The 23,226-nt window shown below is 38.8% G+C and overlaps 1 protein-coding gene across 2 annotated transcripts in view; it reads right to left on the bottom strand.

Annotated features, from left to right (window-relative positions):
• The window catches only part of dapk1 (death-associated protein kinase 1), a 64,129-nt gene that overhangs the window by 38,820 nt on the left and 2,083 nt on the right, over window positions 1-23,226 (bottom strand). For both annotated transcript variants that reach the window (XR_007143804.1, XM_027138347.2), the window contains exon 3: window positions 635-856. Coding sequence is in view for 1 of the 2 variants with exons in the window: in XM_027138347.2 (XP_026994148.1) it covers window positions 635-856 (222 nt within the window). In the remaining variant the exon portion in view is untranslated. The remainder of the gene's footprint in view (window positions 1-634; window positions 857-23,226) is intronic.

Consider the following 23,226-nt stretch of genomic DNA (forward strand, 5'->3'; position numbering starts at 1 on the left):
CTGCATATCTTGAATTGACAGGTCTCTTGTACAATGATCGGTAAGTTTCCATTCACAAACTAAACCCATCTTTTCCGGGTTGTCTGAATCGTTGCATGAAACACATTAACAAATCCGAAAACACAACGACAATTCAGACGACCCAGAAGAGGTTGGTATAGTTCGTGATTGGAACACGTACCGATTATTGGACAAGACACCTGACACTCAAGGTATACATGAAGTACAACAGTCTGCAGCAGGGAAAAGTCGGAATGGATCGATGGAATGGATTACTGTGGATTCATTTTCTTATATTTAAACGGAGAACCACACATTGCACGTAAGATTCCATACCTGTATATCTTGATGACAGGTGTCTCATCCTCATTTCCATTCACAAACTATACCTACCGTTTCCAGGCTGTCTGAATTGTCGTTGTGTTTTCGAGTTTGTTAATGTGTTTTGCACTTCTCAGCCACCGTACTAATCAGTTCCACTCAGTTTTATTCCCCCCTTTGACCAGTCAAGAATCGGAGCATTTCATTTCATTCAAGATTTAGACTCATTTGACATTTCTGCGTGTAAAATACTAACTGCAAATTCATTTACAAATCTTGTTTTCAAGTCATGAAAGAAATGTCTTATACTCACAGCTCAAGAATGAGGATGACCTCGCTCTTGTTTTCGAACACGTCGTGCAGAGTGATGACATTGGGATGCTGGATTTGCTTCAGGATGCTCACTTCCCTCTCTATGTCCTCCTTGGACACTCCACGCCGACTCGATTTGCTCCGACGCTTCTTGATGAACTTTGCGGCATATTCCTGTCCTGTGATCTTCTTGCGACATTTCTTCACCACGGCAAACTGACCACTGGAGAAGAACAGAACAAGAGATTTGTGGTTAAATCATTGCACTGGTTGAAAAAAATTGTAATCCTTCATCCTGATTGGAGAACAATTGACTTATTAACACGTCATTATAGTCTATAAGAGAAGTATCAGCATGATTATGTGTAACATCATAAAGCAAGAATTGAGGACAACGTGAACTGCAGAATCTCTTCAACTGGGAAAGAGCTTTTTATATCCTGCAACTTTGAGCTATGTTCTCAGTCTGCAGTACTTCACAGTCCTATTCTACCACATTCACAGCTCCTCTCAGTCACGATGCAGTGCCGCTGCCAGCAGCTCACAGAAACCCAAGTCGAGAAGACATTGTGTAAAAACCAGACATGCTGCTAATCTCAACTCAGCTGATGGAAGAGGACAATTCTGGTGTTTCACTGATTGAATCAGGACCTTGATTTAAAATGTGAAAAACTAGAATCTATAACTTTGTATGCATTTTCAATACAAAGTCTACAGTATGCAGTATAAATTTGTTGAACAGCTGTATAAAGACTTTTTTGCAGAAGGTAAAAACCAAATTGCATTGGGAAAAGGAACGTTTCAGAACAATGTGGGGAAGGAAGATAGTCCTTTCACTGGAGCTTTCTCATGTTAATGACCTCTATTCTAATGGCCTCCACCTTTTGTCACCCAAGCACCAAAAAGACCCACAGCAGATAGAGACAGCACATTTGCATTTTTATCTTGCCTTCAGAGACAAATCAATGTTTTATTAAAGAAACCACAAAGACTTGCTTCAAAAAACCTGGGAGTCGTTATATCATCTGACTGGAATGCTTAAATTAGAGATATCTGTCTTAAATGGAGCAAAAATTTTAATTCTCTATAACAGTTTATTAATGTGATAAATTTTTGCCTTAATAACTTCAAAAGAAAGGGAAGGAAGAACATGTGTAGCTGCTATAATGTAAGTGAAACAGGAAACAAACAATAAGCATTTTCTCCAGATTTTCACAGATTTATTTTTAACTGAGCGATGATTCAGACATTTAAGATCACACCGATGGTGTTAATTCCAGGTGAAAGTAGTTTCCTAAATTGCTCCAGTCTGATACAGTATTTCCCCTGACTGTGTATATAAAGTAAGTTCATGTAAATAAAAATGTGCTGACTCACTCTCTGGGCCAATGGGAAACTTGGCATTGTTTACTGAAACTGAAGAGTTTAGAGTATCATCTGGTACAAACAGAAACCTTGTGTATTTTTTTTACTTCTCTGGTCGGTCATTCATCATTAATCAGTGATTCAACAAAACTTCCATTAGCAAAGTATTCCTTTCTGAAGAATGTAATTAAGACATATGATTTGATAAGATGGAGGGGGAAAAAAGGGATTTTAACACTACAGATTGATCAAGTACAAGAATTATAAGGCTAAAGGCTGAAAAATGTAATAATCCTCTATAACTGATATTTTGTGTATTTCTGCATGATTTTATAACTTGAGTGGTCTTCTTTGTTTGAAGTGGGGAAATTCGGTAACCTCTGTCTCGGCCTTTCAAATTCTGGAGGTAGACAGATTTTAGTCCTCAAATAAGGACTAATTTTTTTATTTTATTTTATTTTATTTTTTTTTTACATATACTGGTACATTTTAGATTGAATGGAACTGCGCTAGCCAAAATCCTCTGTGATTTGTATTCTCCAGCTGGATTTCTTTTACTAAATGACTAAAACACACCCTTGAGCTTCCCTTTATACTTTTTGAACATTCTATTCATTTATATAGAGAATTTGATGACATTACAATTACTATTAAAAAAAATCACGTTTTATGTTGCTTTGTCATGAAAGAAAGTTCATTAGTGGTAACAGATACAAGTTTTTCCATTCGATTTGCAAGGTTATTGCTTAATAATTACATGGAGAAAACTCCCTCTCTCACACACACTCCCTCATGACCTTCCCAGCTTGGCTTTTGGCAGTAAGACACGGCTGAACGCTTTTGTCAGTGACACCCTTAAACGAGAGGATCAAGGCTTCCTCAGCCGTGCCGGTTTCCATGGTACTAGTAACATCGAAAGGAAAAAAAAAAAGAGGGATTGCTTCCTCAGTCCACTTCATACTGCAAATTGCTGCCAACCCCTGCAGTACCCTGTGAATTGCAAACTAGCATCACCAGTGGCCCGGCAACGACCTGACAAAGAAGATGACGCTGTCTTCCCTTCATGCGAGTCGGCCCGTTAGGGAAGCGGTGCCCGCTTGAGAGCCATCCAGGTTTGAACTGAAAAGGAGATGGCGCAAAAGTATCAAGACGTCAGTGTGACAAGGCTCTTGAGCGCCTAAGATTTGGAGCTCCATGGTGATGAAGAGCCTCGTTAAACACGACGGACATTCAAAGGTCTCGTCTGGTGAAAGTGCTTTCCTTGACTGGGGGCTCTGTACAAATCAACTAGCGCATCATTATCAAGCCGAGACAGACTGGTACATACCCACCTTCATTGGGTCTCTTAGGGTTAAACATAACCTTGTAACCTGCTGCTCCATAACTATTCCTAGGTTAACACTACAGCCCTGATATATATAAATTGTGTACAAATTGTGTACCAACAAGGTTTACATTCTGTCATCAATTTAAAGCCTTTATGTGTAACATGTTGCAGTTGCAGAGTCTCATTTACAACTTTGTGCAATGTAATCATAAAGAAGCTCATCCTGGATTACACAAGCACTGATGCAATATCATCAAAAGGCCATAGGTTGGAGTTTAGTGGCAGGAGTACTATGATACTAATATTTAAATGACACTTTGTCTAAAAAGAAATAAATCAATGGAACACACACTAAATTCAGATTGTTAGGGTTAAATTCAGATTGTTAGGGTTTATCAGGACTTCAAAAGCAACTTGCTGTTGTCTGGTCAACAATTAATGTACAATTCTCTACAGCTAATATGCAGGGAGGAAATAAAAAGCAGTATTCTGTATACTATCTTGGAATAATTGTATGGCTTGCATTGTGCTTTTTAATCCAGTGTTAAACGATACGGCAATATAATCTCAGACATCTAATATAATAACACAATGTGGTTGTAAAAAAAAAACACAAAACAAAGCAGTATTTGAGATATTTGAAAGGACTGTATTTAAGAAGTTACTGGAGAAAAGAACTTGTAATCTGATGTACATGGTACGCTGTTATACGTTGTTGTTGTCCATGGCATTGTTGTCTTTAATGCTACATCACAGTGTTTGGGTGTTTAACAAGCCCCTGTTTAAACCCCAATGCTTGAAAACGAATATATTTCAAAGCAGCAAATACAGAGTCATAAGATTCACACAGTAAAATTGCTTAATTACTGTATATGCCTGAAGTCAAGGGCCTGAAATTCTTTCTCCATGCCTGATCTGCCGAAGCCACGGATCCCGTCTCAACCCTGCCGCGTTCAACTTTTAGCAGGAGTGAGGTCTTTGTGTCAGTTGAGGACAAACACTAATGAATTTGGGTTGTGTGTTAGCTAGAAAATATATACATACACATATATTAAAAAAAAGCTCAACATGAAAACACCAAAATCTCTCTGACTACGTAACCAACTTCTTAAAGCCAAGGATAGAAAACCTCTAGTGTTGGCGAGTTAGTGGATTTGTGACGGTATCAAAATTTTTTTTTGAGTAATACTAAGAAAGCAGAGCACGTACAACAATGATGTATGTACAGGCAGTAGTGCGAACGAAAGTTATTCCCTGTGGAGGTGTCTTGACCTAGGCTGTCCTTGCTGAGAATCTGAGAGAGCAGGACAGTTATGGTTGATGACGTCCTCCTGGTCAGGTAAGCTTTTCTGACACAAAGAGTTAGCTGACACACATTCTTCCCACATACACAAGCAGAAAATGCCTCTGGCTAATGATACCCGTGGGATCCCCTGAAGAGGCCACACAGAGTTACAGTCAATTGGGCAAAACACAACTACAATTAATGATTTATTTAGCTTTCAAGTAAATTAGTTCACCTTGACTCATGGACTCTGGAACGTGGGAGACCCAGACAGAGATTTTAACTACTGAAGAACTGTGTTGTCCTTTGTTAGGTTTTTGGGATGGGGCTACCAACTTTTGCCCACTTTGTCTGAATGGGAAACTTGAGCTGGACCATGGGGGAGGGCTGGAAGCAGGGTACGTCAACACCCTATTCTCCTCTACACTGCTGCTCTCTGTCCAACTTTTAGGTGGGCTACTTGAGATGCTCCTCAAGCACATTGACCTTTGACAGATTTGCATTAAACAGCAATGTTTGCACAGTGTCAAGGTGAATTAGGGATTCTGAGTTTGTGGTTTTGGACTGCATGGTACATTAGCTAAAATATTTAAAGCTTTATCATCTGCACTAGTATTAATTACCCAGGAAAGCGTATCTAATCGCATTATCGTAGTGCTGCTATGAGAGCTGGTCATAAAAGCAATTATGCTATTAATGCTTACTATAAAACATTCTCAATCATAAACCATCCTAGTCGTAAGATGTTCTGTAGCATGACTTGGTATGATGTCGAGCCAACCTTTAACATTGTTGTACACACTTAGGCTGCATTTCCAGTAAGTCAACAGTGCATCTGTTATCATTGGTTCTCTAATTTCATCAATACATCAGAGTCAAACTGCAATCCTGCTACAACAAAAACAACCAAGTGCAAACTTCTAAAATTGGAAGCCACTGTCATGAAGAAAAAACAGTGTGAAAAGCAAAGGAAAAAACAGAAAAAGAACAAAACACCTAGATTAAGGAAGGGTAATGTTAAAGATAAAAGAACCGCCTGCTTTCCTTTATTCAGGACACTATCAGTTTGCATAACTGGCACTGATAGTGAGTAATAACTGGATAGCTAGCTGCATGTATATCATTACTCTTGCTATTGTTGATGTCTGTGGATATATGCAAACATAAGCAGATAAGGAGGAGCTACCCAGGAACAGGAAACAGCTTTGAAGAAAGTCAAACTATATTACACTTTCAAAACACTTTGTAATATTTTTTTCTAGAAAGGCAATCATGGTTAGATTCCATCACATTAACCACACCCACTCCCCACTAGCAGCGTTTGCGCCGTTACACAAAACAGGCATGAGGACATAACAGGCTCTAAGTTCAGTCGGTCTTAAATGCAACATGCAACGTGTTGTCTTAGTCAGCAGTGCATGCATTAAGTGCATTAAATATGTCCGTAGACTAGCCGGGAAACTGTCTAATCCCATAACAATCCAACATTTCAATCCAGCATCTGCCTGATAATTCTGATTACTAATGAATCTTTAGGGTTTGCATTGATGTTGGCATGTTTCTCATTCAACCTAAAGACTTCTTTATCATAACCAATAGAATACTGGTACATAATTTGGTTAGGGTTTTTTTTTGCCAACAAGGATATAGATACAGAGATACTGTGCATACCCAACAGTTAAACAAATTACAGAATTTAAAGTAAACACGAGGCTTAAAAAAATACGTTAAAATGTTAAAATCCATTGTCATCGATGGGAAAGAAAATTATTTATCAGTTTGATCCAAGAGCTAATTTTTTTACGTTGCTTTTACGCGCATGCGTTGTAGTCTTTCAAAAGAGCGTCATCAGCTCTCTGCTTTATTTGAACTCAGGCACGCGCAGCGTGATCGCACAGTCAGAGGCATTTATCTATAACGTTAATCGGCGGAAAACCGCAAAGACGGGAATTCAGAGTTATTCTTATTAGTTAATAGTACAAACAAAATATTAATGCAAACAATCCATTCAATACTAAATAAAAATGACATTTATCAATTTGATCTTTGTCTTGTGAATATTTTCTTTTTATTAATGACTGCATTCATTGGACTCACTGTTTGTGGAGAATGCACACATACATGAACTGATTTGATTCAAGTCTGGCATCGTTACATCATGCATAAAATTCTGGTGTCCAATTTTGCCATTTTAAATAATTCCACTTTTGGCTTACTATGTAGTCATATAATATATAATATAAAACTCTTCTTTTTTTTAAATTCTCACTGAGGGCTAAGCCCCCCTAAAGATGAAATCCTGCTTATAACACTGGTATCTGATAGCCAAACCTTAATCTGTAGTGAATACATACTGAAGAGATACATACAATGTGTTTAGAAACAAATCTGACAAACTCTTTCCCATTCCATCAATTCACACTTGAACACTCGTTAAGATAAAATTATTTCCAAGAGTTTTTGATAAATCCATGCAGAGTCAGCTGCAAGGAGGAGAGCTGGGTGCTGTGAATACTAATCCAGAGGAGATACATCATGTTGGATGCAGCTTTGCCCTGTATTAACCTTCAGGCTGGATTTAAAGATCATTCTTCCAAAGCCCAAGCACCAACTCGGCCTTGTCGTAGGGCAATTTCTACAGAAACTCTAATGAGCAGGACTTGGTCAAATGTGGCTGTTTGATGTGAAGTAGAGGAATCATTTTCCCCTCTAGAGCCTAGCAGTGATCCTTTTTTTGTGCTCTGTACCAATTTTCCCCTCATCTCCATAGTGAAGCATTAGTATTCAGAGCATTGCTGCGGATCACCTGAAATGCAGTGCACCGTGCCTTGCGGCATATCTGCTCAGAGTCTCCTGTGAAGATTGGACATTTATTTACTTCCACATAGACACACATCCATTCCTAACACAAAGACAGACTATTAAACTGTTATAGCACAATGGAAATGATTACGCACAAAATTCCCACAAGCTTCAGGAGGTAATATAATATTTCTCTTAGGGACTTTTGACTTCATTACCGTATCTCAAAACCAGCCGACGCTAGCTGATTCACGTCAAAATGTTGCAAAACTTAGAAAAAAAAACCCAAAACAAAACACAAAAATATTAACCACCACCACACAAGGACCGTGACTTTGAGGAGTCCTGTGTTAGCCTTAGTCCAGGCCTGAAGGTTTCAGTTGCACAACAGTGGAATTGAAGAACACAAGTTAATCGTGGCTCTAATCTTTAGCCTAAATCCTGCTATAATGTGAGACCAAGTAGGAGGGACGAACGCTTCAGAATATACATTGATTTCTACACACAATGCCAATGAGTCATGACCACACAGAGCAATGCTGGCAACTCCCATGTTGTGGAAATGCTGGCTGTAGATTACAGATTACTCCCCAGTAGCCAAGAACAGCCACTGAAGCCTGAATGCCTTACATAGGAAGACCATTCACTGTACATTTCAATTTCAGGTAGCATTTTACAATATTGGTTCTTGGAAATAAAAGCTCTCTCACTACATCAGTAATGGTATGAATAAAGACTAAGACACAAAAACTAATCTTAAAAAGAAAATGGATTTTGAACCACACATGTATAACGACAGCATTTGCCCAGATTACTGAAACTACTCAGATAATTCTTGCTTAGAAAGATGTTCACTGTCCACTTTAAATTATTCAAGTTATACGGCAGCTGCGCAGTGCATAAACTCATCCAGATACATATCAAAATCTCAGTGACTGACAATAGCATGTTCATTGGTGCAAAAAAGTTTGAGTATTTTCACAGGCTAGAATTCACACAGATTGGTGCAAAAAAACAAACAAACAAACAGAAAAAACAAAAACATCCAATGCATGCTGGTTCTGAGGGCAGAAAGAACTTTGAACTTTGAGCTGAGAGGAAGGCTAAGCATTGTTTGCATCTGTAATGAGCAGAAAAGCTACATGAGCTACAACAGCAATAGTTTCCACTCCTGTCAGCCAAGGAGGCAGATTTTCCGTTCTGCCTGGTATTAATGACAATCCTACCTTTTTGAAATTCCCCAAGAAAAAAATTCCTGTCTGACACCTGCAACACTCCCTGTAGCAATTGAATGAATATGCAAAACTGTTCTGAGTGTACTGTTTGTTTAAATGTGTAGCATGCTTTGTATATTCTTAATCACAATTTCCAACTGTACCTGGTATATAATGTTTATCCTCACGTTGTAATGATCTTCTACTTTACTTTACTTCAACTGGGGCTAAGCTAGCGTCACACAAGCTTACAAAAACAACCGTGGGACTAAAGCTTAAAAGATCAAAGTCTCCCATTTCACGCCATCTACAGATAACGTATCAAACGGGTACGCCATGGGACAAAGGGGTGTAGTAAACCTTCACGACGCAAGGGGATGCAGATTCATACATAACATTGTTAGGCTAGCTTCAGTGACGGATTTTTGACATTAAAGGCACATGAGAAACCTTTCCAGAGTTAGACAGGCACCAGATGTATGGACAAAAGAGCTTTAGAATATTGGGTGTTTTTTTTGTTGTTGAGCTATTGTATTCAGAGAACATTGTTATTGCCGTATCCACTGTCCTGTCAGTTTCACGGGGTAGAGAATATACACTTCTTGTTAATGATATTACGTTTCAGTTCTGCAAATAAACCCCCATCTTGTTTAAATCACGTCGCTTTGATTTTGACCCCTGTGAATTTCATGACAAAGCTGCTTTTGTGTCGGTCAGCACAACACCAGCCCCCCACAAGCCGTCACATCCAAAACAGCCCAGAACACTACACACCCAACATCAGGTGATGTTTGCGGTTAATATCAACTGATGCTTCTTCCGTTCGGTTAAACCCTCACACTTCTGAAAGCTGAAAAACCTGGGACTGCTGTCCTGTTTCGAGAGCATTGTTACCGTTACTGTCTTCACATATCTCAGAGCCATTATTCTGTTCAGCTTATTGTTCATTTGAGAGAGGGAAAAAATACTGTGTCTGCGGCAAGGCTCGGACAAATGATTTCCCCTGCCAAACTACTGTCTGTGAGTTTCTCAGGCATTGTACAGAGAAAGGGTCTGTCTCAAATTTTCCTTGAATTACTGTAAAAAACAAATCTTTGTTGCTTGAATGACAAGTGAACTACAGGGAAAATGCTGAAAGCAACAGAACAGATGCTCGGCATGATGGGCTGAACGTTTTCAGGGTGATCCTTTTTAAATATGACTTGTTAATTAAAAAGCGAGTGTGAGAACTAGCAGATCTTTATATCCTTTTATTCTAAAGTAACAAAAGGTTATTACAGGTGGTGAAGAACCTGATAGTTGACGTTTCTGCATCATAATCAGCAAATTGAGTGTGAATTGAGAGAAGTGTGTTTGTATGTGTACGCAGTGAACAACTAGGACATTTATGAGTTTTGTGTGGATCGGCTGGCCCACAACAAGACCTCCTGCCTTTTTGCTTATGCCACACTGCTGAAATATCACATCATGTTATATATCTGGGCTGCTAGCATGACTTGAAGTAATATGGGGGAAAAACGCAGCAAAATAAAAATATATTGCACCAGGAATATTCCAGCATATCAGCCCATGTCTAGACTTCCAGGAACAGCACAGCTTTAAGTAATTTTCCAACTGAAACCTAAGCAGCTTTGCGTTAAAAAAAATTCCAAATATGACAAAAATTTAGACAGAAACATCATTGGGCACAGAACAACAGAACTGGACTATGATAAGCATGTACATGTTTAAATAGGACTATATCACGGCTTTGAGAAAATTACATTTATGATTTCTATTATTTTTCTAATTTCTGTTCATCATATGCTATTCTTTAAAAATAAAATCAAACAAGATTCAAAAAATTTCATCTCATCTCAATCAGCGGATGTGTTGATGGCTAAACTTGTTAGCTAGCTCGACCTTTACACTACTGAATCTCAGATTTCCCATCACTGATTTTCTGATTAAGAAAAATAATTATCATTAAGGCACAGTGTCCAAAACTCTACAACACATAAAACAGCTGGTGGACTAAAAACTGTCCACGATGTGAAACATTATACGAAACAATAGCAATCAGAACTAGATGGTTATCTGTGTGATTCCATGACTGGCGTGCTATTTACAAATATCTATAGTATATGCAAGAAAGCTAGGAGACATTTTAAACAATGCTAACGTCCTTTACGACAACCTGTGTGTAGATTTCAGATTGCACAGGGGAGATTACCATCCCCCCCCCCCCCAACAATAAATACACATTACATTAATCACTGCGTTAATGTGAGAATTCATTTATCTGCTTAAAACATACTTTTCTATGAGTACCTGAAGACATTCACCCATACGGAGTCACATGACCTACAGGAAGCAGCATCATTTACATTTACAGCATTTGGCAGACGCCCTTATCCAGAGCGACGTACATAAGTGCTTAAATCTCTAACACTGAATACATTAATGCTGGTTCACTAGGTTACATACTTAAGATACCATGAGTTTAAAACATTTGTTCAAAGTTACAATGAAAAAGTGTCAAAGGTTTTTTTTTTTTTTTTTTAAATGCAAAGGATAAGTAAAGAAGTGCTAGTTGAAGTGCTTCCTGAATAAGTAGGTCTTCAACCGCCGCTTGAAAATAGCCAGTGACTCAGCTGTCCGGACCTCTATGGGAAGTTCATTCCACCACCTTGGTGCCAGTACAGAGAAGAGTCTTGTAGTATACTTGCCTCTTACCCTGAGAGATGGTGGAACCAGTCGAGCAGTGCTCATTGCAAATACCCTGAAATAAAATAAAGTTCTTTCACCCTTCTTCCCTTTTAGTGTCAGTGATATTGACTGATGAGGTAATTTGGTACAAGTGCAGCTTGGGTGCTTCACTTTACTCATAGACTTGTGGTAATTTATTCATTTAAATCATTAGAATGTTCTTAATGATCCTTTGAACCGTTAGCATGAATGCTAATACCATGCATGCATTTGGTAGTTCCTTGCCAAAAAAAAAACCATGATGTTACATTCAAACCTCAAAAAATTTATGTTTTCTTAAATTCAATATTACCCACAATTACCCCCTAACTGGTTATATTTACCAGATCAAAGGCACAGTCTGCATCAGAAAAAAAGATTTAAAATAACATTTCCACAATTATTTATATGGTCTATTTAACATGTAGACATCATTTACAATCAGCAAAAAAATTGCCACAATTAAAATATTTTTCCTGGAAGATATTCCTTTAGATAAAATTGGAATCGGCAAATAAAATCTCCATAAAAATGGAGGCTTACGTCATCAAAACTTTACTTCACTTTACTTTTTCACTTGGCATCAATGTGCATAACTGTAAAATGGAACGATGGTCACGGTCAGACTCAGCAGAGCGATTCCAACTGTCTGGAAAGCGCAAGCTCCAGCTTTCTTCTTTCCCCAAAGCGCTACAAACTAATATGATCTCATCCAACAATTAGGTTTTTCCCCCATATATTGATTCTGGAGAAGACCAATTTACTTGGTCCCATGAATGACTGGCCCTGCTTGCACAACAATCCAGTGAAGACATGTACATAAGGTTTCTTTTAAAAGCAACATTTATTTTCTTCGCTTACATTGCAATTTAATACACATTTGCTGGGATGGACACAAGCCTGTTAGAAACTGGCAACCTGACAGTTAAGCTTTTGCATCTTTAAGCTAAATCAACAATGATCATCTGTCCACTCTGTTGATAATAAAGAGCCATTTTGCCCACTTTCCCTAACTGTGAGCTTTGTTGGGATCCATACACCCATCATCAGCTATCATCATCTAATACAGATCTCCAAGAACAGTCTTAGCTAGTGATGTCATAATCTTAACTATCCAACTGCACCAATATCTGCTTTTATTAACTCCAAGCAGAGCCTCAAGTCCCCTTCACATGTGACTGCTCTGATACTTGCCAGTTTCATTAGACATTTTTTGTCCAGCTGAAGTAAACACTCTTTCTGTGTACATACCAAAAATAACTGGAATCTCGTCTGCCAGACCAGTCAGGGGTCTTGGCCCTTTTCCTGCCGAGTGAATCATGGCTCTGTACACATGCTGGTGGCCGTGCAGTCCAATTACAAGAAAGGTACAGAAGAAAAGGTACTGCATGGACTCTTTTGACCAAGAAAAACTGTGCTGCTCCAAAGTTCTGCATTATATCCTTCTAGAAGATTCCCAAAGAATACCAAACTTTAAGATTGTGATTTAAGCTTCTATATATAACCTTACTTTCTTAGAGTCTTCTCTGGTGGCTCTGATTATTAATAAGGTCAAATAAAGATTTCCTTTATATATTTACTTTATACTTTTAAGCATTTTAAAGCCTTTGTGGGAAGCCTGTAGTCTGGATCAGTGCTCACTCTGTGAGCTTTGTGCACTGTGCTAGATGGATTCCAAATGCTTTCAATCCGCTTTCAATGACTCGAACCACATTCGGCTCCTTTACTGCTTTGTTGCTCCCATATATTTGTAACCACGTCAATGTAAATATTAGTAGACTCTCAATGTTTTATTTGATACTGAACCTCACTTTCATGTTAATCTTATTCCTTTCCCTTAACTGTGCCCCAATTTATAAATTGCATTATATCAAATCTTGCCCCTAACATTTGCCTTGATTAGCTTGTGCTATTGTACTCCATGTACCTCAAGGCTCTACATGTCATGCATTCAGAGATTCTTTTCTGCTCACCATGTCTTCTTCTGTACTGAGTGGCTGATTATGTGACTGTAGCTGTCCTGACAGCTCAAATCAGTCTGGTTATTGTCTCCTTATCTCTCGCATCAACAAGGCATTTCAACCTGCAGAGCTGTAAACTCACTGGATGGCCTGTGGTTTTCCCACCATTATGTATAAACCCAGGAGGACTGGTGTGTGTAAAAATCCCAAGAGATCATCAGTTTTTGAAATACGACCAGCCCATGATATCCATGCCACAGTCACAGTTGAAGTACCTGTAGAATTTTATTGTATGATCAGCATTGTGCTGCTGCCACATGATTGGCTGAACAGCTGACTAAATAAGCAGGGCCACAGGTGTTCCTATTAAAATGTCCAGACAGTGTAGTACTGCATTATAAATTGTCTTTGAAATTATATAGAAAGACCACTCGTAAGTAAGGCTTTTGTAAATGTCTTTCATGCTGAACACAGGATATTCTTTAGTACACAATTGTAACAAATCCAGCCTCGCAGCAATGAGAGAACATCAGAAAGAGAGCATGTCTTTCCCTTGCCTTCTAGCAGCCCACTAGTGCTGTACTGTCCACATAATGTACCAGTTCTAACTGGACTATTGACAGACACTATACTGTTCTTGCAGTATGAGCTGCTGATAATAATGGTGCCAAAGGAGCCAAACAACAACAACAAAAAAAAAACACAACCCAAAATAATGCATGGGTTTCTAATGGGGAAACTTGAAACGAGTGCTTCTTTCCCTGTTTAATTCATGACCAATCAGACACCCATGTGTATAAATAACTGCCTGAAATCTGCTGCAATGTAAACAAACACATATATACACACACACACACACACACACACATACACACACACACACACACACACACACACACACACACACACACACACACACACACATACACACATACACACACAAAGAATATTCAACTTCAAAAAAACCTTTAGACAGAATTCAAACAAAGAAGTGTGCATTCAGAGTATTTACATCAAATGGCACAATAACATCTGCTAATGAGATAAACGTCATGTTACAATGGCTTAAGAAGACCTCAAATCCTCTCCTCAATCTCTAATTAAACAGTTTGGGTTCAGTTCCTCACCTCAGCATAATGACCTCTGGTCCTGTACAGGGGTCTTTTCTGGATATTCATGGTTTGTGTTAATGGTTTATTTGCATGAGTCATTTTGATTAATTAGCGGAAAATGAATGTGGGAGGACGGTTCAGGGAGAGCAGATCCTGAGCCGGCTAATCTGTGCGCCAAAGCCACGCGCATTATGCAACAGCTCTGGAGTAACCAAGGAAACTGTGGTGGAGCACACACACACACACACACACACACACACACACACACACACACACACACACTTTTTTGTTGTTGCTAAAGACAAAATCTTGCTGGGATTTACCAGAAACGCATGCAGGCAAGCAGCAGGAGTTGATCTAAAGCTACTTCCAATGCTGTGTGTGTGTGTGTGTGTGTGTGTGTGTGTGTGTGTGTGTGTGTGTGCGCATGCATTTATTTTTCTTTTTATACCACTTTACAAGCAAAGATGAAATTCCAAATAAAATCCCCTGGCACCATTTTATCAGAACTCCCCTGACTGCAGCCAGAGAAACTACTTCAAGAGCTCTGCCCATTTTTTTGCTCACAGCTAAAGCCTCAGACAGAGGAACTCCACATAATTTGCTGTATTAACCCTTGACCTGTGCTTAATGCAAAAGGCCTGTAAATAAGTGCACTCACCACAGTACTGTGCCTGCTGCACTGCATAGTAAGAACCTATTACCACAACTGACGGATGGGGTTTCAGTTGATGTTCAGATGAATCCCTGGCAGTCTGAGCGAACACACCATTACAGATGTAAACACAGCGTATCTATTTCAGTCATACTCTTCCAAAAGTACCATCTACATGCATTTCAGTAAACAGACATATGAACGTATTTTTATCCAAAACCTTAAGATTCCAAATTCAAGCATACTTTGCAGCAAGAAACACAATATCATATGTTAACAGGCTGCTTTAAGCTATTGAGTAGAACTGCAGTGGAGAAATCCAAGCCATTTAGACACCCTCTCATGACAAGTGGTGTCAGTGCTTTTGTTTGCTGACTTTGTTAAGCGCTTGCTGTTCCTGTTGAATCGGGTAATGTCTGAATATCTGCCAAGTTTTTTTTTTCCACTCCATATTTACATCAAATAAATTATTTTACCCAAATCCTATAGGCAGTGACCTCAGAGTCATCAGAAACCTATATAAACCGTTTCCTCAGGGTTCTATAAAAAAGAAAAAAAAGAAAAAGAAAAAATAGAAACACTTATACTAAAATCCACTTCGCACTGAAGATTACTGCATTTTCAGCACTATTCCATCACATTCTAAAAATCACGGCAGTTTAATATTTCTTCAAACACTGATAGCTTCCTTTCTTCAACCAGACATAAACGGACCACTCCATATGACTTTGAAGAAGCTTTTTTTTTTTAAAATGTGAAATGTATGTTATTGTTCCTTTAAATCTGACATGTTCCCTTTTTTCAGGGTGAGTTTGTCATGTCCAAATGGCTGATCACATAGTCAACAGGATCTAAAATATTACACCACTGGTACAATTTTGAAAGAGTTACAAGCGTTACAGCGCAAAAACAATCTTTCATCAAGGCATTTATGTTATATATTACCCCTGTGATAGTAGTGATAGTGATAGACCCCTTGTAGTTTGAACAAGATAAACATGAAAATGACCATTCTAATACAGAAGAGCTGTAACCAAACAGAAACCAACAAGGGGAAAAAAAAAACCCCTCATGGACCTGATGAAACGTGGTCTTGTTTTACTCAAGAGTATCTAATAGCATGAAGCTAGTGGCTAAAGACTAGCTATAGCTGTAGTCATATCTGTGGGAAACATTTTCGTTGCTACGGAAACAGGCGATGTAAGCTTACATTTCTATTAACCATCACAGAAAGTGAACTTTCTGATCCGTGTATGTTGGGAATGTTCTCGACATAGGCTGTGACATTACTGTAATGGAGGGACAAATCAGAAGCCCATGCTCTCAGGACAAGATCATTTTGTGTCCAACAGACACAAGCATGGGTTTTTATATGAAGTTGCCTAGTGTAGAAAAAACAAACAAACAAAGCCATTGCTTCTTATTGGATTTTGAACAACAAGTGTGTTTTTTTATTTTACCTAACGTGCTTCAACATAGAGATACACATGATCACGGTAACTACAGCTCAAGCAAATAGTTCCTCATCCCACCACCTCCTGCACTACTCACATCGACTGCACGTGGTTTCAGAAACAGGAACCTGCACAAAATGTAGGAACACTGAAGAAACATGACAAATAAACTGTAACACAAAGTTAGTCAAAAGCTAGTAATCCTGAAATAATATCTTTATTTGAGCCAGTAAATACTGCATCACGTATTATCAGAAGTTCAGCTATTATAGTAAGGATGTTGGACTCGTGCATGGTTTAAAAGAGTGTATTTGGGTTGGGGTTACATTATATTGATCAGTGGGTACTTTTATAATACAGACCTGGCAACCCTGGGTTACAGTAATGAGATAACGGATGTAGCAGTTATAAGGAGCTGTGAATTTTTACCCAGAAAGAGGCTTTCAACATGGCAGTGGAATGTAATTTACTCTTTTACTGAGGTTTTAAGGCACCAAGGAGAAACTTATGTGAAAAGGCAATGAGTCAGCCATGTGTGGAGAAAAATTTAAATAAATAAATAACCCCAAAAAGCACAAGATCTCACTTGCAACTTCATCAAACTAGTAAAACTAATTACAGAATTAACATTTCTGGCTGCTTTGTGCTTTTAAATGAGGTTGGAGGCAGAGCGTGTGTCTTGTGCTCAGCCTCAATCAGCACGAGGCGAGCTGGGGAGAGCGAGGCTAATCAGGGATGAGCCACAGATGCATGTCCTGAACTGATTGAAGAAAAAAAGGTGGTGGTGTAAGAAGGCTGGTTAAAGCAACAGCAGAAGCGGCTGCGGCATAAAGGTGCCTTTAAAGGGCAAGTACTGAGCCTGAAACTGACATTTGCATGGTTTTGAGGTGGCCTGAGTGCTTACTGTCAAAACACGACATTTAGATCACATAGCTTTTAATATCAGTGCTCAGTCAACCAATTCCTAAAAGAAAACGGTTCAAAGTTCTTTAAAAATGCATCAAAATCATTTATTCATCATGACTGTGTATTCATATGCCTCATACATAAATATACATGAGAAAGAGAGAGAAAAATAAAGAGAGGGGGAGGGGGAGGGATGTGGGACAAATGAAAGTACAGAAATATTTTGCATGCTTTTGGTCTACTTGTAATATTAGAGGGAAGAGTTTCTGCAAAATCGGGTTATTCTGACTGATCTTTAACCGGTGATGAAACATTTCTGTCAGGGCACGAAAGGTTTACTTTATCATCATCATCATCATCAACAGCAACTGAGAGGAAATATTTTTGCAAGAACGTTGTTCATCCTTCATGTACAGATCCAGAGCTAAGTACCAAGCCAAGGTGCGCTGAAGCTGTCGGTTGCGCAACACTTAATTAAATTAACACTGCATTTAATTAACAACCTCAAAATATTCTACTGTTAACCTTGACAGAAACTGAGAACCCATTGCTATGGCGAAAGAGTCTATTAATATCAGAAAATTCAAAACACTTGTGTGGATCGATCCGGTTTCACTTGTCTATTGTCTGTGGTTTTATTGAGGAGAAAAATATCTTATGTACAGTAGGAATGTAACATTGTGTAGGAAGGAAAATATTACTTCAAATAAGCCTAGAGTGAATGCAGCAATCCCCCCCCTATCATTCAGTCTTTCAGTCTTATGTGAACTCCATGTGATCTCTTGCATCTATACAACATCTGTTTGACTGTATTTTTATAAATCGCACCCTCCAGTGTCCCCCATTGAGGACGGGTTCACCTTGTGTCTGGATCCTCTCAAGGTTTCTTCCTTTAACGTCTAAGGGAGTTTTTCCTTGCCACTGCTGACTAAGTCACCTCAGACTTGCTCAATGTGGATAAATACATAATTATTGTGAACTTATTGTAACTCCGTCTAATATTAATCTTGAATTCTGCATTCTATTAATCTTTATATTATTCTTTACATTAACCTTTTGTTCTATGTTTATGTTATGTAAAGCTGCTTTAAGACAATGTCAATTGTAAAAAGCGCTATACAAATACACTTGAATTGAATTGAATTGAGTTAATGGTGGATATTACTTCGCTAAATGCTACACTGGATAAACCGGTAGACTCACTATTACTTTAACTATGAGCTTTTTGTTTTTTTTTAGTAATGAACAAAAAACCTTGAGGCCAATAATAATTGCTGAGAGGCATTTTCACAACCTAAATGAAAATGAAGCCCATTAGCTCTTAATGAACTCCTAAAAAAGTCTCTTAATAAGCTACATCATGCTCTGTGTTATGAGTGTGGATTCCTGCTACTTTATATCACTCCCACTGTAGCTTAGCAACAGCGTTACCACTGCTATCAGTCTCTTGTGTGAGACGCTGAACTGTTACTCAATTTCAAGAAATCAATGTTTGCTCCCATCCCTGTGGTCAGGCCACTGCATCCCTTTGACTTGAGCTATTAAATGCAGTTCCGAACGCAATCGTGATTCCTCACACGCTGTCACGTCCCGAGGGCATGCACTTATTTTCCCGTTGCTCAGGTTTGACAAGGCGTGAATACGCTATAAAGACTTTGACGGGTGACTTGTTGCCTTCATGCCATCAATGTAGAGGGCACTAGATGATCATCTATGCCATGATGATGCTATAAAACAGGCTGGAGAATCGATTTACGACAGGCGCAGAGTCTACAAATAGGTGACAAGGTTTCATTTACGGAACTCAGATAAACACATAAAACACAGTGACAAGGCCAACATGTCATCCTGAACAGCTTGGTCAAGCTCAGTGTGCACATGAGAGACTGCATGACGGAAAGTGTGTACCATAAACACGCATACTTTATATGGACAATTTATAGAATGCTGAGCAATAATGTTTTTCTTGTTTTTTTATTCGAGCAATAAGTCGACATGTACGGTGTACTGACACACAGACACACACAGACAGCGTCTCCTGTGTCTAAGCTCACGGCAATCCCTTTGTGACCAGGCTCTTCATTAATTACAGTAGACTGGAGCTGGGTACAATAGCCAGCATCTGGGCCTTTTGATTAGGCCGTCAGTTTACACCTAAACAGACCAAGCCTGGAACAAATCACCGGATGATTACCGGATAAAACGGGGGGGTTATTCCTAAGCAGTTAGTCGCCTTGGGGCTCCGTTTGCCTTGAGGCTGTAGTTACTAGTGAGAATCTGCACAGTATGATGGTGAATTTTTTTTTTTTAATTCCTCTTGGTGTGTGTGTCATTTCTAGTTATATTTAACGTTATGGATCGTTACGATACGTCCCTGTTATCACTTTATACTCAAGTACTGAAGACTTCACCATTGCAGAAAACTTACCGCTCACACAGACACTCGAGACTCCTTCTATAAACATTCGATAAATCTCGCTGTGCAAAAATATCATCAATTATTCAAAGTTCTACGTAAATATTTTAAGCTGTTTTCTATTGTCTTTAGATTATGTATCACGTCTGACATACAAAGTCCCTGTGAATGACTGTTGCTACAGAAAAGATAACCAAGCAGGATGAGTGTGTTAATGCAAACCATAAAGTCTTAAAATAAATAATTTACATTACAGCTGGAACTACTGTCAGAGCCAGGCTGATTAAAAAAAACAAAAAAACCATCAAAACCAGCAGACTAATCATATTTAAAATTGAGATCAGCGCTGAAATATTTCTGTATTTATCCTTTACTTAAGGGGCTGTAAAATGGTGGCACTGCGGATAACGAACCCGTGAAAGCTATCTAAACGATGAAAAAAATGAATCTTGCTGGAGTGAATAACTATGGAGTCAGAGATATTTCAATGATTTGCTCATAACTGCAAAGTGACATGTTGTGAAATCAATATTGTATTGTCAGTTTGTCCAGCTCCACACGCCAGTATGTAATTCAACGATGGTCAAAGCCTCTATTTCTGGTATTTGACATGCTCGGCTGCGTGGCGCTTTCTCTTCACACAAGATCGTCTCAAAAGAAAACGATTTCTCTCTCTGACACGCTCTTTTCATCTCAGCTTCACAAGAACACACAGTTACACACACATGGGCTTCAGACGAGCAAAAATCCATCATCACCTGAGTGAATGATATTTTAATGGAAACTCTAGATAAATGCAAATCAACATCCATGATCAGATTAGTAAAGAAGAGTAAAATGAAATGTTAGCTAATGATTAAAATAACGGAATCATGGTAAATGATTCGCTAACTGGTCAGTTAAACATTTTACAGGACGTTTACACGACCGCTCCAGTCTACAGATGACGACATTTCCAGCCTTCGATGCACAGCACTGAAAAAAGCTCATTGAATTTACGTAATTAAAATGTGAATCTCGGTTCCATGTAATTAAACTGATTAGCATTAACATAATTAGTTTTCGTACATCAGACATGTTTGGAGTGTGTGTTTGCAAAGCCCTTAATAAAAATCCATCGCAGAGCTCATACTCATACCTGAGCTGAGACTTGAACCCACAACACTGGTGTTTGGCAACAGACACGTTCTCACGGCACTATTAACAGTATAGTTATAGTTCCGCTCAGAGCCAATGACCTTGTGAGAACGTAACTGGTTTACAAAATACTACGTGAATTGATCACACTCAATCTACATCATTCATCCACGTGATCAAGAAACATATTTAAATTAGGTTTTGGTTTAACCAAATAAATTCACGTTTCATTGAAAAACGTAATGTGTATGTAAACTATGCGTCATATTTTTGACTGACAACATATTGCTATTTTCATTGTAGATCCTCATCATATATCAGTTATAGTTCAGCAGAATGATGCAATAGGTTTAAAGTGTGTTTTTGGGGGATGGGCGTTTCTCAGCCTGCACCAACAAATGCATTGTTGTATTTTCTGCATGTCGTTACAAGACGGTGTTTGTATTATCGGGGCTTTTTCCTCTTCATCTCTTGTTTACCTGAAATGCGTAATCTACAATGCTGATATGCTGTAACGAATACAAAACAAAACTTTAACAAAATTCAGTTCATCGTTTCTTTTTTACACAACGGTCACAATGGTTCAGAGTGAAACTTTAACCAGACTACGCAGCGCTTGATGTTAAACTGTGTGGTCTTTCGGGGTCGCAGTAGGTGAGAGCGGAACTAACGCGTAATGAGAAATTTGGCAGACAACCAACTCGTCCAGCCACATCGATTCACTGCTTTTAGTAAAGCGCATTCTACTTCTCTTTTGTTGATATTTAAACAGGATCTCTGTTGTGGAATATGGTCAATACCCCTAATAAGGGAAGCAGCGAGGTACTACATTCAATCTGGTCAATATTAAGCACTCATCAATGTGACACATTGACAAAAAGCCCTCTTGCGTAATCGCAAACTCTAGTAAAACTTTCTTTGACATCCAGAATCGTGAATCTCAGCATCGTGTCCAAATAGCAACGCTGCCCAGTCCCATGAAAGCCGTTGCCAACTGCATCCATGCAGTGTCTCAACACTTCGGTGCTCTTCTCCTACAACTGGACCACCGTGAGCAGAGACTATTGATAACTGAGCAGCAAAATAAAGACTCCTTATTTTTTTGTTTAGAGTTTACTGAGGCTGTAGTCTATTCAAGCCCATCAAATAGGCCTGTGTGTTCAACCCTGGAACCTCTAATTCAAGCTAGTTAAGATTCCAGCTCTGAATGGAGAGGAGTGATCAGGCTTGATCATTAAAGACAAATCAGAAGAATGAGGCTGAACCACAAGCAGCAACTGCCATAACAGCTTTTGTTTAAATCCTATGAATCAGGGATTTGGTTTCGGTTGGTAGACACTTACTCAAGTTGTCTTATAAGTGAGTCTAATCCATACAGGGCTTGGGGCACTGCCTTATAAGCCAAACAACAAATCTCAGTCCTGGTACTGACACCCAGTGTGTTCTGAATATTTGCCCACTTCTGGAAGATCCGATTATTTTATGGAGACCTGTGCTCGATTACAAATGTGACAAACCACTTGGGTCAAGGTCAATGATCTTGCTGATTTTGAAGGATCTACTCATGTCTGGCTGAGCACGATCAGCTCACCAAGTGTTTGTACCAAGTGCTTGTCACTACCAATAAGCACAAGACAAAAACTATTCAGCAAGATCTCCAGACAAATCTGAGCCCTGTTTGAGAATTTGCACATCAACACAAAGCTAATGGATATACAGATAGTTTCTGCCATCAAAAACTCACACTTATGAGCTAGAAAACATTTACAGGCCCAAAACATTTGCTTATGATAAAATATGTATAATATACAGACAGGAATGGATGAAATGAATTCATTAGGCTTGTAATCAATGTTCATTTGAATATTCCCGAAAGAGACATTTTACACCATAACTAGCTCTGAGAGAGAAACAGGAGAGTGTGAAAGAGCAAGAGAAAGCATGTGTATCATTTCGTCTGCAATGTAATCAAATACAGTCCCGTAGTATCCCTATTACTGAACCCGTTCAACAGAACTTCAACAGAACAGTCATAAAAAAAATTCTAAATAAATTACACAAATCAGTTCAGCTTAATAGATATCATTTTGCATTTTGTAGTATTGAAGAGGAAAAGAGTGAGCTCAAGAGTCTCTGAGCATCTTCTTACTGGCACAGTACCGTTTATCCCACACAATATCAAAATGTAGGGCATTTTCCTCACCCTATAGGCTGTTCCATGAGAGCTGGTAC

The sequence above is a fragment of the Tachysurus fulvidraco genome, chromosome 9, assembly GCF_022655615.1.
Source record: "Tachysurus fulvidraco isolate hzauxx_2018 chromosome 9, HZAU_PFXX_2.0, whole genome shotgun sequence".
NCBI lineage: Eukaryota > Metazoa > Chordata > Actinopteri > Siluriformes > Bagridae > Tachysurus > Tachysurus fulvidraco.